The 14253-nt window shown below is 50.4% G+C and overlaps 2 protein-coding genes and 1 long non-coding RNA gene across 4 annotated transcripts; 2 read left to right on the forward strand and 1 right to left on the reverse strand.

Annotated features, from left to right (window-relative positions):
• Positions 1-3479: 3479 nt before the first annotated feature.
• HOXA2 (homeobox A2) lies at positions 3480-6517 on the forward strand. The gene is made up of 2 exons (XM_060156965.1): positions 3480-4754; positions 5433-6517. Exons 1-2 carry the CDS (start codon positions 4376-4378, stop codon positions 6170-6172), a joined length of 1119 nt encoding a protein of 372 aa, XP_060012948.1. The 5' UTR covers positions 3480-4375; the 3' UTR covers positions 6173-6517.
• Positions 6518-6977: 460 nt separating this feature from the next.
• On the reverse strand, positions 6978-10751 carry LOC132524691 (uncharacterized). Its single transcript, XR_009541974.1, has 2 exons — positions 10476-10751; positions 6978-7114 (listed from the first exon to the last, which is right to left on the reverse strand). It is a non-coding gene; the product is annotated as an uncharacterized LOC132524691 (long non-coding RNA).
• On the forward strand, positions 10173-13582 carry HOXA1 (homeobox A1). 2 transcript variants are annotated; one of them, XM_060156967.1, is made up of 3 exons: positions 10173-11287; positions 11491-11585; positions 12064-12194. In XM_060156967.1, the coding sequence occupies exons 1-2, from the start codon at positions 10943-10945 to the stop codon at positions 11548-11550; spliced, it is 405 nt and encodes a 134-aa protein (XP_060012950.1). In that variant the 5' UTR covers positions 10173-10942; the 3' UTR covers positions 11551-11585; positions 12064-12194. The 2 variants fall into 2 exon arrangements, with proteins under 2 accessions (XP_060012950.1, XP_060012949.1); XM_060156966.1 differs by having other exon boundaries at positions 10173-11585; positions 12064-13582.
• The last annotated feature ends 671 nt before the right edge of the window (positions 13583-14253 follow it).

Genomic DNA, 14253 nt, shown 5'->3' on the forward strand with positions numbered 1-14253 from the left:
GCTGCCTGCCCGCTGGGCTGCCCGGTTCCCAGCTGCCACCGAGGCCGGCCGCGGGCGCTGGGGCTGCGGAGTGCTGAGTGCGGGAGGAACAAAGGCAGCCCGGCTGAGGCGCGGCGCGGGGCGCACAGGTGCCCGGGCAGCCCCGCCGGGGGATAAGGTAGGGCTGTCTTCTGCTCCACCATCTTCCTCCGGTCAAAGCAGACCAGCCAACGTCTTAACCCGGGGAATCGCCGGCCGCGCGGAGGATGCCGAGCACTTTCTAGGAGCAACTGGCCTCTCCGCCGATGCTTCGCTGTCCCTTATCGCGCCCGGAGGAAAGAATCACTCCTAAAATCGCCACTGGGTGCGGGGCGGCTCGGAAGAGACTGAGGCTCACCCAGGTCTCCAGCAAAAGAAGAGCTGAACTCCAAGGAGCCTCCCCGAGTCCTTCCATGGACTGCTTGAGTCCCAGCATTGGCTTCTTCCCGGAAAATAGGATTTGGCATACTCTGGATTTATTTCCTCTCCTTCTTCCCTCCCTGCTTTCCTTTTATGGCCCCAGGGGGAGGGGGAGAGAGAAAGGAGATTGGTATCTTTCTAATAAAAATGCAGTTTTACAAGTACTTCTTTTATTTGATGCTACAGGAGCTAAACATTACATTCCTACTGCTGGATTTAAGATAGAGCTGCCGACTGACTGGCTGGCAGAGGCAGAGGCAAAGGCAGGCACAGGAAAGGGAAATATTTTCATCTTCAGATTAAAGAATTGCTCGGAGAAGACACCGAAATCTGAAAGTGCAAACCTCAGAACTACATCCCCATCAGCAGCCCCCCTGTCAAAGCTGGAAGTGAGGAACCACCTGTGTCTGGGGATCAGGAGCATCTGATGTGAGAAATAAATCCCCCATCTCCCTGGATTGTATCTTTCAGAGGCAGAGATGGGAAATGTCGCCATTTTGTTTGCAATCCAAAATATACATCATCATGGCCTCTATCTTTCCCTTGAGAAGCTCCTGAAGATGAGCTTTAAAAACAGGCAGTGGAGCCATTTTGAGGGTACCTACTGGGCGTGAAGGAGCTGCTTTTAGAGAAACTCCTGAAGTTTAAAAAAAAAAGAAAAGAAAAAGGCTGGGCAGATGCAAAGCGAGGCAGCTGTAGAGATCTGGGTGTTTCTCTCACTGCTAGAGGTGCTTCCCCCAAATCTGTCCTGGGTCTCCTGCTATGTATTTTTTTTTCTTTTTAAAGAGTTTGGGCCGTGGAAGAAGTAGATTTGCTCCCTACCATCCCCCACCCCCAACCTCCCTGCTGACATATGGTGCACCTCAGAAATGTAGAGGCTGGAAAACCAGTCTTTTTGAGGACTGGAGCTTCCACCCTTTTGGTTGTTCAGACCTGAACACAGTAGGCTGAGACAAGGGGGTCTTCTTTTAAGTAATAATTTTAGAGAAGTGTGTAAAATTACCTGGGAGAAGACGAAACAGTGGTGGAGGGGGGGGAGAGAGAGAGAGAGAAAGCTACCCATCCAGAGATGAAAATCTTTCAGAGATCCCACTGTTTGAATCCGTTTCTAAAATCTCTAAAATCTACTCTTTAGCTGAGGGAGAACTGGTTTGGAGAAGTCCTTCTTCCCTCAGGGCAGAGATTTTAGAAAGGAGATTCCAATATGATTTCCCATATCTTGGCAGTCAAGACATTCATTTTGACTATCAAAGAAAAAATATCAATCTCAACCCCAGTTTCCTAGATATTAAAAAGAAATCCTTATTAAAATATCTCCTGAGTTAAAGTAATAGGTTTTGGGAAGATTTCAGTGTTGAATGGTCCAAAAAAAGGGTTTTCTTCCAGATGGTATTTGAATTAAGGCCGCTGAGGCCAGCAGAAAGCTCTCACCCACGCAGCCCCTGACAAAGCCTCAACGATACGGGGGCAGCGCTGCTTCCTCTCCACGCTCCCCCTCCCCTTAACCCCTCAATATTTTCTGGTAAAAGCAAATGCCAAAAGCCACCATCCCAGAGTCCACAAAGCACCTTTCCTAAAAGCAGCCTTATAACTCTTTTTGCTGCCAAAAAAGAAAAATCTTTAAAAAGACTAGTTTTCCTTGTTTACTTGCGTTTCCTGCTCTCCTCTTTGCTCGGCCACATTTGATCTTGGAAAGAGCTCGAAGCTGAAATGTGTTCTTAAGGGCCAGAAGCTGTCAAGGCTTTTGGTGAGCAAGATTGATCGCACTCAGACTTCCTTCAGAGCTTTGTTTGGAATAAAAGCAAGAAAACTGAAAAAACCCCCACATTTTCCAAAATAGCATCTCTATCTGTAAGGCAATGCTCTGGGCTAGTCAATGACGAAGTCCACTTTATATCTAATTTCCAACCCAAGCCCCCTTTGATGCCAGCCTCAGAGATGGAGTCCTATCCTTGTGGCTTGGTCAGCCTTTCTTGTTTTCTACGTAGATTTTTCTCCTCCGACAATCTTTCTCTCCCTGGCCATCAGAATGATTTATTTTCCTGCCACCGATGCCTGCCGGCCAGGGGGAGTCTGATCACTTGGTCCATTTCAAAGGAAGCAAAAGCGAATCATCATCCTCAGGGTTTGGGGGAAAAGAGATACCTTCAGATTTCTCTCTCAGCCTCCTTCCCTTTTTCTGGCTTGGTGGATTTTTTCAAAGTCATTGTTTGGTATCTAAAGGTGTTATCTTTTGAACCCTCCAGCACAGTCCAAGATTCGCTCAGTCTCAAGTCTCCAAGTTGGAAAAAAGAAAGTGAAGAGAGAAACAGAACCTTTATAATTCCTCCTTGGGTCGCCCTCTGTCACCCGCGGTGCTGTTTCTCACAACAGAACCCGAGTGCAAACATCCCTGGTGGCCAAGAAGCGGGACAGTGCAGGAGACAGTTCGGGCTGCCAGGGAGCACTCACTGCATCTGAACCAAGAAGCCCCCACCAGAGCGACAAGGATGAGAAGAAGGGGAGGAAAAGAAAAAGAAAACAGGAGAGAACAAGCAAGCGCCTTCTCCTTCCGTGCTGCTAACTTCCAACAGACTTCCTGGAAATCAGAAATACTTACCGCACCCGAGCCCTACGGGTATGAAACCCAGAATGCCAGGAGCCGCACGCGCCTGCTCGGGGCGGCATTTCTTTGGCTGGCCGCCGCCCTGGCTACAGGGATTTGGACACATGGATCTGGGGTTGTTGTCTCGCTTGGCACATGCATCTATCTTTCTCGAGCCACTCCTGAGAAGTTGATGGCGCAAGAGGGTCGGGAAGCCTGGAGAGCCGCCTCCCGTTTTCCGCTTCCCGCTGGAGCCAGATGCATAGTTGTCGTGGAAAAGCCGGCTAACAATGGGCCGGGGTCCGGGGTCCGTGGGCGCGGACTCCGAGCTGGGCTTTGGGAGGGGGGCGAGGGCCTGAGGGAAGTGGGGGGAGGAGAGGTGGACAGAGGAGAGACAGGGAGGAGGAGAGGGGAGAAGAGGGAAAAAAAGAGGAAAAGAGGGAAAGACAGACAGACGGGAAGGAAAACAGAGACAGACCAGTTCTGAGATCCAGGAACTGGTTTATGGCGGAGGAGGAAAAGGGAAATAAAAGGGAGGAACCCCCCAAAAGAATCCTTCTCTCTCTTTCTGTCCCCCCCCGCCCCCGCCCTTTCCTCTCTCTGTCTCATCTCCCCTCTCCCTCTGCTTCTTCCTCCTGCCTCAGCAGAACTTATGTGGTTGGGATGCGGGGCCCTCGGGTGTCAAAACTTTAAGATTAATGGATTACTTTGTTAATGACTGCAGGCGTCAGACTGAGGTGCTTAAATGATTTGTGAGGTGCGAGGCGTCTTCTCGACAGTCCCAAACAATGCGCGGAGTGTGCGGGGGAGGCAGAGGGCAGCTGCCGCCGGGACCGGCTGCAGGGCTCACCACTCGCACGCACTCACACACTCACACACACTGCCAGGCGCACACACCAGATCCGTGCTGATCAGGAGGCAGGCAGGCACCCTCGCCCCCACGCACTCCCAGGCATCCCTAACCCACACCCACATATAGGTATTTTTGCCCTGAAAAAAGTGTAAATAAAGCCTCGCTGGCCCCCAATGAGGCGTTCCTTCCCGACTTTTTTGGATCAATCAAACAGACAGTGGCTTCTTTTGATTAAAGCCCAAATTGTCATTGGGCAGAAGCAATCATGTGACAGCCAATTCGGTCCAATTTCAACCTTGTCTCCATGAATTCAATAGTTTAATAGTAGCGCGGTCCCCATACGGCTGTAATCAGTGAATTAGAAAAAAAACACCCCAGCAGCGATCTTCTATGATAGATTTTTTTTTCCCTCCGCGCTCGCCTTTTTCCTGGGCCTTGCCCCCCCAAAGCCCCTCCAGAAGAGGGAACTTTTTCTCCGAGGGGGCTCCAAGGAGAAGGCCATGAATTACGAATTTGAGCGAGAGATTGGTTTTATCAATAGCCAGCCGTCGCTCGCTGAGTGCCTGACATCTTTTCCCCCTGTCGCTGATACATTTCAAAGTTCATCAATCAAGACCTCGACGCTTTCACACTCGACACTGATTCCTCCTCCTTTTGAGCAGACCATTCCCAGCCTGAACCCGGGCAGTCACCCTCGCCACGGCGCTGGCGGCCGCCCCAAGCCGAGCCCCGCGGGCAGCCGCGGCAGCCCAGTGCCCGCCGGCGCCCTGCAGCCGCCCGAGTACCCCTGGATGAAGGAGAAGAAGGCGGCCAAGAAAACCGCGCTGCCGCCCGCCTCGGCCGCTGCCGCCACCGGCCCTGCCTGCCTCAGCCACAAAGGTCAGTCCAAAGACTTGGCCCCAGGTCCCCGGACCCTCTTCCCCTTCTGGGCTGCCCCGAGAGCGGTTATGGGGGGAGGGGAGCGTGGGCTGGGAGAGAAGGGGGAGAGAGAGAGATGCTTGGCTGCTTTCCCTTCCCCTGTGGGCTCAGGAGTGGGTTTGATGTGGAGAAAAGGGATCCTGCGTTCCGCATTGATTTTATATATATATATATATATATATATATATATATATATATATATATTTTAAGAAGGGGGTGGGGGAACTTTCCCTAACTTGTGTAATGTGGGATGATTTATTTGAGTTGGAACTGACCTCCTCTTGTCTAGTTGTCCTAGAGTTTGGCTTTTTGACAGTAATGAAGAGTGATAGATCGCTCTTGCTCAGCTAAGCAGCTGATGCATTAATTATAAATTGTGGTGTGGCTAATATAAAGTTTGCTCCCGGATGGAGAGGTTGGGGGGAGCTACAGGCAAGAATTTGATGGAGGTGGAAGAGATGGGGTCTCCCCGGGCTGGGCTCCCAGGAAAGGCAGCACAATAGCTTTACTGCATCTAGGGGCGGCCATTTTGTTGCAGTTGATCTTTTCTGCTATATTTATTCTCCAGTGGAATAACCCCGCTCGGACCCCTCCACCTCCAACTGTGCGTGTGTCTCTTGTTGGTTTCCCTTTCCGCAGAATCCCTGGAAATCGCCGATGGCAGCGGCGGGGGCTCCCGGCGCCTGAGAACTGCTTACACCAACACGCAGCTTTTAGAGCTGGAAAAAGAATTTCATTTCAACAAGTACCTTTGCAGACCCCGAAGGGTGGAAATTGCAGCGCTGCTGGATTTGACTGAGAGACAAGTGAAAGTGTGGTTTCAGAACCGGAGGATGAAGCACAAGAGGCAGACCCAGTGCAAGGAGAACCAAAACAGCGAAGGAAAATTTAAAAGCCTCGAAGACTCTGAGAAAGTGGAGGAGGACGAAGAAGAGAAGTCGCTCTTTGAGCAAGCCCTCAGCGTCTCCGGGGCCCTTCTGGAGAGGGAAGGTTACACTTTTCAGCAAAATGCCCTCTCTCAGCAGCAGGCTCCCAATGGACACAATGGTGACTCCCAAAGTTTCCCAGTTTCGCCTTTAACCAGCAATGAAAAAAATCTGAAACATTTTCAGCACCAGTCACCCACTGTTCCTAACTGCTTGTCAACAATGGGCCAGAACTGTGGCTCTGGCCTAAACAATGACAGTCCCGAGGCCCTCGAGGTCCCCTCTTTGCAGGACTTTAACGTTTTTTCCACAGATTCCTGCCTGCAGCTTTCAGACGCAGTCTCGCCCAGTTTGCCGGGTTCCCTCGACAGTCCTGTAGATATTTCAGCTGACAGCTTTGACTTTTTTACAGACACACTCACCACAATCGACTTGCAGCATCTGAATTACTAAAAACATTAAAGCAAAACAAAGCATCACAAAACAAAAACCCCTTTGACCGGGTGGTTTTGCCTTCCTTTATTCTGAGAGTTAATTTTTATTTTATTTTCTTTTTGACTTACCCTCTCCCTCCTTTAAATGTTGAAGATTTTTCTGTTTAGTGATTCCCTTAACCCAGTTACAGAGCCATCTTTTTCAGATTATTTTGGAGTTTTAGTTGTTTAAAATCTAATCCAACAACCCTCTATGTGATTTCCTGAAAGCAATATATGAGGCCTGCAAGAAAGTGATCATATAATTGTATCTTCACTTTCTTTTTATTTTTGTATTACATTAGGATGCATTGTCATGCGTATTTTTGGTAGAATAAATTCTCCTTTGCTATAAGTAGCTTTCTTATTTTTTTCCCTCCCCCTCTTTCTCAAGGCTCATAACAGTTTCTTTTTCCTCTTTTAGTCTAACTTGGTAAATAAAATTCTGGTCACAATCCATTTTCTTTTTCAATTTTAATATATTTATTAAATGGGCATGTTCAAAGTCTTCAATAGACAGCAACAAAAAAAGAAAGCCAGAAAATGGTTAGGGCTTCTGAGAAGTGTGGTTTTTTTGTTTTTTAAGGGAATGGATTAGGTTTTTCAATGTAGAGATTCAAGCCATAGATATAAATTGGTAATAGAAACAGGACTGGGCAGCCTCAGAGTTGGGCCAAGCCCAAGCTTTTGAAAGTGGAGAAATAAAGTGCCTACAGAAACCTCCAACTCCAGGAAGGAGGAACATGGAGTTTCTTTAACAAGCTACCAGTCTCCAGGTCAATAACTAAGTTATCAAGAATTCATTTATTTATACACATTTGTTTCAAACATTTACATTCCAACCCCCTCCCCCACAAATCCCCAAACATTTTCAGTGCGGTTGATTAGTCTCCCAGCTGTTGATGGGTCCAGGCAAACAGACCTAAAACAGAAAAACAAAAATAAAACAAAACAATGGTTACTAGCTGGAAAATGCACTTCAGAAAGGGTGTTTTTTTTTTTTTTTTTTTTTTTTGCAATCCTCTGGTTCAGTCATTCTAGGCTTCTTCTCTTTTTTTTTCAGGGTCATAAAAATCAATATTTCATTCTTAAATCTGTTTACATGGCAAATAATGGATCATTAAAGCTTTGAAGTCAGGTTAGCAAGATGAGATTTAAAGTGGAGTGTTTCTACCCCCCAGGTTATAAATTAACCCAGTTTCTAGAGAGAGAAAGAGAAAAAGCACTTTAAATGAAATATCAATAAAATGTGAACTAGGGATGTTACTGGGTTGTTCTGATTTTTTCTCCCTTCTTATGTCTCCCCATGTTTATTTTCCCTTTACTGAGCTCTGTTCCGATGGCTACTTACCGTGAGAAAAGGCAGCGAGTAAGCAACATGTGTGGGGGGCGGGTTGATTTAAGAACCCGGCTCTTAATAGCTAAGGCATGGAAGTTATGAGGAAATCGCGATCCTTCTCCCCGGGTTTGCTGCCTACCTTCCCCCACCCTTTTGCCCCCTAAATCCCGGCAGCGGCGGAGGCGAGTGGGGACCCGGGCAAGTCTCCTGCCCCAGGCGCGGAGCGGAGCAGGCGGCCCGGCCGAGGCCAGGGTTTAGCCGCTGCTGTTTGCGATTCATCCCACGCTCATAAATCAAACGCTTTCTATGAATGAGAATGTCATCAAAGAGATCAATTGCAGGAACACATGCACAAATAAAAATCCTCTTACGTATTTGCCAGGAATCCCCGTCCGAAAGCATTAAGTTAGAAGGCGTTTAGTCATAATTCATTTTTATTGCTCTTTTAAAACAACAGCTTGGCTGAGCCGCGGATGCCATGAACAGCTCGGGGCCTCGGCGGCGTTTTGTCTCCTCCTCGCTCCTTCCCTTTCTACTACTAGAAGAGCCCTGAAAGAGGCGCTTTGAGCTCAACAAGCCGCTTGCAAGGGATCATTTAAATAGTGACCGAGCTCGCCTTTCACGCACTCTCCTCGGGCGTTTAAAGAGACTTTAACTCGCGTCGTGGGTCTCTGGCCTACTTGCCCCGAGGACCTAGGGTCTCCCACTCGGCGAAATGAACCCTAGGATTTCGTGGTGGTGAAGGAACCAGGCTACGGAAGCGTGCGGGATCGAGGCCAGAGGAGGCTGCCTTTGTGAGCCGCACCGGGAGAGCGGCGCTCTGGGCGACCAGCCGGGGCGGAGTCGGCTCGACCTCGAGAGCCCGGCCAGCCCGGAGCAGTGCGCGGAGGCGGGTCGGTCGCGGCCCGTGTGCAGCGGCCCTGTGTGCTAGCGCAAGCTTGTGATCCCAAGAAAAACACTCCACCCACGACGGCCAGGAAAAAGGCCCGGAGGGAGCAAGAGAGGTGGAGGAAGAGGAGCCCAGAGGCGGAGAACTAGCAGAGGAAGGAGAGCGGCTGCAGACTGGGGTGGCTTTGTGGCGCGAGCCCTGCTGCCGAGGGGGTCGTGCAGACCCGAGCCGAGGAGGCCAACAAAGGGACAGGAATGAGGCAAGGGGGAGAACGTACCGACGAGCTTCGGCTGTGAGAGCAGATCGTCCTCAGTGCCAGGCCAGACCCCCTAAGGTCCTGCCTCCTCCCCCATAGGAGCCCCTTCTCCCCCCACCCCCCACTGGCTGGAGGCCTGGCGCTCCCAAGGAAGCCACCTCCAGGAGGGCCTCCTTGCCTTTTCCCTTCTCCCGGATGAGGTTCCCCAGGTGCTGAAACTGGGGCAGGAGTGACCTTTCCTGGTTCCCTCTTAACCATGATTGGGGATGGGTCGCAGGTCACAGGAAAATACCCTTTCAAAAGGAAATGTTTAGGAAAAATGTTCCTTTGCTACTGAGGGAATCTACAGTCAAATGTCTGCCAGTTTTCCCTCTTGGGGAGACAGGTTAGGAGGGAACTTCTATACGTGAAGAACAGAACCCAGAAACCTGAAAGGCTGACTAACACATCTGAAACGTGCCTGCCTCAAGAAAAACCTCCTTCTTTTAACTGGGGAGGGGGAGCTAGAGAGGAGTGGGGACCCCCAACCCACGCACAATCCTCAGACAATCCGATCTGTCGGACTCCGATGTGGTGAACACGGTCAGAATAGAGCTACACAGCATTGGCTGCAAAGCTTCTGGATGATGTCTGGATTTCTTTTACCCAAGAATGCATCAATTCTTGGCCTCTGTTTGGCCTTTTCTCTCTACAAGCTAAGGGTTCACACGAAACCTAATAGTAAACAGCAGTTAACGACCCCGTCGGCATCGGGGTAGGACGAGGGTGATGGAGAACAGGACCCCTGTCCTGGGATGACGCTCAGATTTGCACATGTCTCTCTAGGGAAAGACTTGAAGGTTCACACAAGGAACTACGCAGTCAGTTGTTGGGGAAGGAGGAAATGTCCCGTCCACCATCAGCCATCTGTCCCCCGCCCCTCCCACCTGCCAACCCCCCACCCCCACTTCAGCTGTGCAGTAGAATGGGGGGGTGGATAAAGGAAGCTCTACCACTCCTAACATCTCCCTTCAGAAAACGAGAAACGTTGCGGGGAGTGGGGGGGGGAGAGTCCATCGTAGTTTGCGGTAGCCGTGGTCTCGCCCTTTGAGGCCCCGGTCGGATCACGCAGGCTCCTGGGTCCTAGGGAGCCGGCAGATGGCCTGCAGCGCAGGGCCCGGCCCCCAGGCTTGCCACGTCCGCTAGCGTCATCTCTCTCCCCCCGCCTCCTACCCCTCAAAATCCACCGGCGGAGTTGCTACGGATCCCGTAGGGCTACCAGAGCAAGCTGAGTGGGGAGGAGAAAGGGGTGGAGAGCGAGGAGAGAGGGAGGGCGAAGAGTTGGGCCACCCCTGGTCTTGGCCAGCAAGCCTAGCTCCCAAGGCTCACCCACTCCCGGGCGTCAAATTACATACAAAAGCTCCACGTTGCCACGCTAATAGCCGATGGGGGGGGGGGGAGGGGGGGAGGGAGGGGGAAGAGGAAAGGAGGCAAGGAGGCTTCAAGACCCTCCCTGGAGAAGGGAAGTTTCCTTTTTTGCCCTCGTCCCCTCCACGCCCACTCGGGTTCCTCCCAGCCAGCTCTCTGCGTACTTCCCTCTCCATCCCGAGCTTAGAGAGCTGGTGGCCCAGCCTCGTCCTACGCCACCGTTCTCGGCACTCCTCGAGGCACCGCAGAAGGCACTGAACGGAAAGCGCCCGGGGAGCAACCCTTCCAATTCCTTGCGTTCCGGGCTCGGCCAGTGTGCTAGTGGCGGCCCAGCGAGCTCCCGCCCACTGATTCCCGACCCGAGAGATCGAGGAGCCCTCCTCGCTTCTCACCTCTTGCCAATTCATCTTTCTGTGCGCGGTGGGGAAGGGGGCGGTGACGGGGGATGCCTTCCAGCCCCCACTTCCCGGAGGGGGGAGATCGGATTCAGCGCGCGCAGAAAGCAGCCTCTGCTCCCCTTCGCCCCAGCGCTCCGAATCTGCCCCGGCAGCTGCCGCAGCTGCTGCTGCCGCCCGGGCTGCCTGGGGGGGCGACTGCGCGTCACCTAGACTGAGGAGCGCTGGGGATTTAAATGCCACTGAAATGGTGATCCATCACCGCAGGAGCCAGCAAACTTTCGCAGCAAGCTCCGCCATTGGTTGATATAGTCACGTGCCCCTCCCCTAGCGCCCTCCGCCCTCCCGCCCCCCCTCTTGCGCACTGTACATTCATATCATTTTTCTTCTCCGGCCCCATGGAGGAAGTGAGAAAGTTGGCACGGTCACCCAGGGCTTCGCAGGACCCGGTCACTCAGTGACAGATGGACAATGCAAGAATGAGCTCCTTCCTGGAATACCCCATCCTCAGCGGTGGCGACTCGGGGACCTGCTCAGCGCGAGCCTACCCCTCCGACCATGGAATTACAACTTTCCAGTCGTGCGCGGTCAGTGCCAACAGCTGTGGCGGCGACGACCGCTTCCTAGTGGGCAGGGGGGTGCAGATCAGCCCGCCCCACCACCACCACCATCACCACCCCCAGCCGGCTACCTACCAGACTGCTGGGAACCTGGGGGTATCCTACTCCCACTCGAGTTGTGGTCCAAGCTACGGCGCGCAGAACTTCGGCGCGCCTTACAGCCCCTACGCGTTAAATCAGGAAGCAGAAGTAAGTGGTGGGTACCCCTCGTGCGCTCCCGCTGTTTACTCTGGAAATCTCTCATCTCCCATGGTCCAGCATCACCACCACCACCAGGGTTATGCCGGGGGCGTGGTGGGCTCGCCTCAGTACATTCACCACTCATATGGACAAGAGCACCAGAGCCTGGCCCTGGCCACGTATAATAACTCCTTGTCCCCTCTCCACGCCAGCCACCAAGAAGCCTGTCGCTCCCCTGCATCAGAGACATCTTCTCCAGCACAGACCTTTGACTGGATGAAAGTCAAAAGAAACCCTCCCAAAACAGGTCAGTCTTGCCATTCCATGAAAGCTCCTTGATGATTTTGGAAGGAGCTGGTATGCTTAGTTTCCAAGGAAAATTAATCATGTTTTTTTTTTAAAGTTCTTGCTTCCCACCTGTGTTGTAGGGTGTGGGGTGGTTTACCCAGGTGCGTTGGGGCAAAGGAGCATCTGGGACTGCTGTATTTCCAAAGGGGCTGGGTTTTAGAGGTTTGGGAAGTAGGAAGTGGGAAGTGGGTAGGTGTGTGTGTGTGTGGGGCGTCCTGTTAATATCTCCAGGCTCCATTAATCACGGTCTGACCATGCTAATGGTTGATTTCAGATTAACACTTTACACCTCATCACTCACCCTCCCAAGCCCAGTTTATGTTCAGAAATTCTTGATTCCTCTTTACCCGAAGGTTGCTCTGAAGCGTGTACGGAATCTCATATCGATTATAAAAATTTTTACCTTTTCCTCTCATCGCTTCCCACCTTGCCCCCAGGGAAAGTCGGAGAGTATGGCTACGTGGGTCAACCCAATGCAGTGCGTACCAACTTCACTACTAAACAGCTCACGGAGCTGGAGAAGGAGTTTCACTTCAACAAGTACTTGACGCGTGCCCGCAGGGTGGAGATTGCCGCATCCCTGCAGCTCAATGAGACCCAGGTGAAGATCTGGTTCCAGAACCGCCGAATGAAGCAGAAGAAACGAGAGAAGGAGGGCCTCTTGCCCATCTCTCCAGCCACTCCGACGGGAAGCGAGGAGAAGGCCGAGGAGTCCTCAGAGAAGTCCAGCTCCTCACCCTGCGTTCCTTCCCCGGGGTCTTCTACCTCAGACACTCTACCTACCTCCCACTGAGGCCGCCCCGGCCCCACTCTGCAGCCCAGGCTACTCCTCCGGCTGGGACTTCTTACCCAAAGCACATTCTTAGCTTATCTTCCTCTCCATTTACAATCTTTCTCTTCCTTTCTGATCCTATCTGGGGAACTCCTGGCCAGGATAATGGGTTTCCAGAGAATTCTGGATTAGAAACTTGATGAGGGGGGAGGGGGGTGTTAGCTCCGTAGCGCAGATTGAGGGCCAGCATCAACTTTCCAATGGCACCTAACACCCCTACTTTTAGGAGATTTCGACAGAACCTACTGTTCCTTTCAGATGCCCTTTGGAAAATAGTTTCCTCTGCCAGCCGAAACATGTCAGAGCAAGGCCTCTCATCTTTTATCTATCTGTATATTTACAGTTCTCCCCTACTTTGCCCTTAAAGTAGGCTAGAGAGAGAGAGAAGAGGGTCCAGGAGCTCATGAAGAACAGATACACTATGAGAGTGTTTACACAATTAATTCATCCCTTAATTTAATTCAATTTTATGTGTGTGAGTTTGCTGGTTGTAAATGCTTTGTCCTGAAAGATTTATCTTTATACAGATTTTCTAGAAATATTTTGATTAAGTGACTAAAACACAGTGGGCAAACTCTCAAAGCTGGTACAACTTTATATGTGATTATAGGTTAAAGAATTAAAAGCTCTCATTTAAAATCAATCAGATGCCTCAGATGGTAGCCTCAATTTGTTCTTTCAGTGAGTTCAGAAGGCCTGCAGAATACAAGGGTCAGAAACCTTGCTTCCTGTGCTAAGTCTCTCCCCATCCCCACTCCTTTCTTGTTTCTCTGGCCACACTCTATTTAAAATTTGTGCTGGATTATTCAGCATCTAAATGTATTATTCAAACCAGCTTCTTCCTTCCACAGTTATCTTAGCTGGATATGATATATTTTCGGCTCAATTGTTAATGTGATGGATGGCACAATGAATGTATATTTTGTGTGATTCGTGAACAGTCTTTTGCATGTCGCACAATGTTTTGATGTCCCTGAAGTACCACACTGAGTTCTATCAGTTATCCTTTGTGATATTCCCCATTTCCTGTACAATCATGAACAGCTCAGAGATCCCGGAGTGATGTGATCCAGAGCAGAATTTACGGGTCTTAAGATGTCTGTAATAAATATATTCAGGTTTCAGATATGCTCACGCATCTGTGTATTTGGCTTGGCTACAATTTGCTGGTTCCTACAAAGTTGGCTCATTTCACATGGGGGAGAGAAGTGTGGTGTGTATTTTCAAAGAGGTGGGCCTTTTCTTGAAAAAAAAAAGGAAAGGCTTTTCATTATGTAGCTGAAGCTTCCCCTATGAGTGTCATTGCACCTAACGATGTCTATGTAATAGGTTGATTTTCTTTAAAATAGCAGCAGCTGCTTTATTATAATCAAAGTTCATTATGGAAAAAACTGAATGGTGAAGAAATTTATGAAGCAGATCTATTTTTGAAACAAACATGGATACTTCCTGGGTCAAGTGCTAACCTTTTCACCTCCAACTCAACGTTGACATATATATAAACAGAATCCCCTTCAAAAGCTGAAACTCTTCAGTCAGTCTTTCCTCACATCAATGAACCAAGAGCTAAGAGATTCACATTTAATTAGCTCCAGTATAAAGCTGTTTGAGGACGGGGCCCCCACCCCACCCCTCTTCCTTCTTTCTGGATTGTTGGACAGCGTGCCAAAATATTCCACTCTTTAAATTGAGTGTGGTCTGTACTGAGTAAACCTTTGCATCCCTCCTCCAATTCCTCCTGTCAAGATCCACTCTTTCCTTCCACTTTTTAAACCCCTACTCCCAATTCCTTCTG

Source organism: Lagenorhynchus albirostris, chromosome 8 (genome assembly GCF_949774975.1).
Source record: "Lagenorhynchus albirostris chromosome 8, mLagAlb1.1, whole genome shotgun sequence".
Lineage (NCBI taxonomy): Eukaryota > Metazoa > Chordata > Mammalia > Artiodactyla > Delphinidae > Lagenorhynchus > Lagenorhynchus albirostris.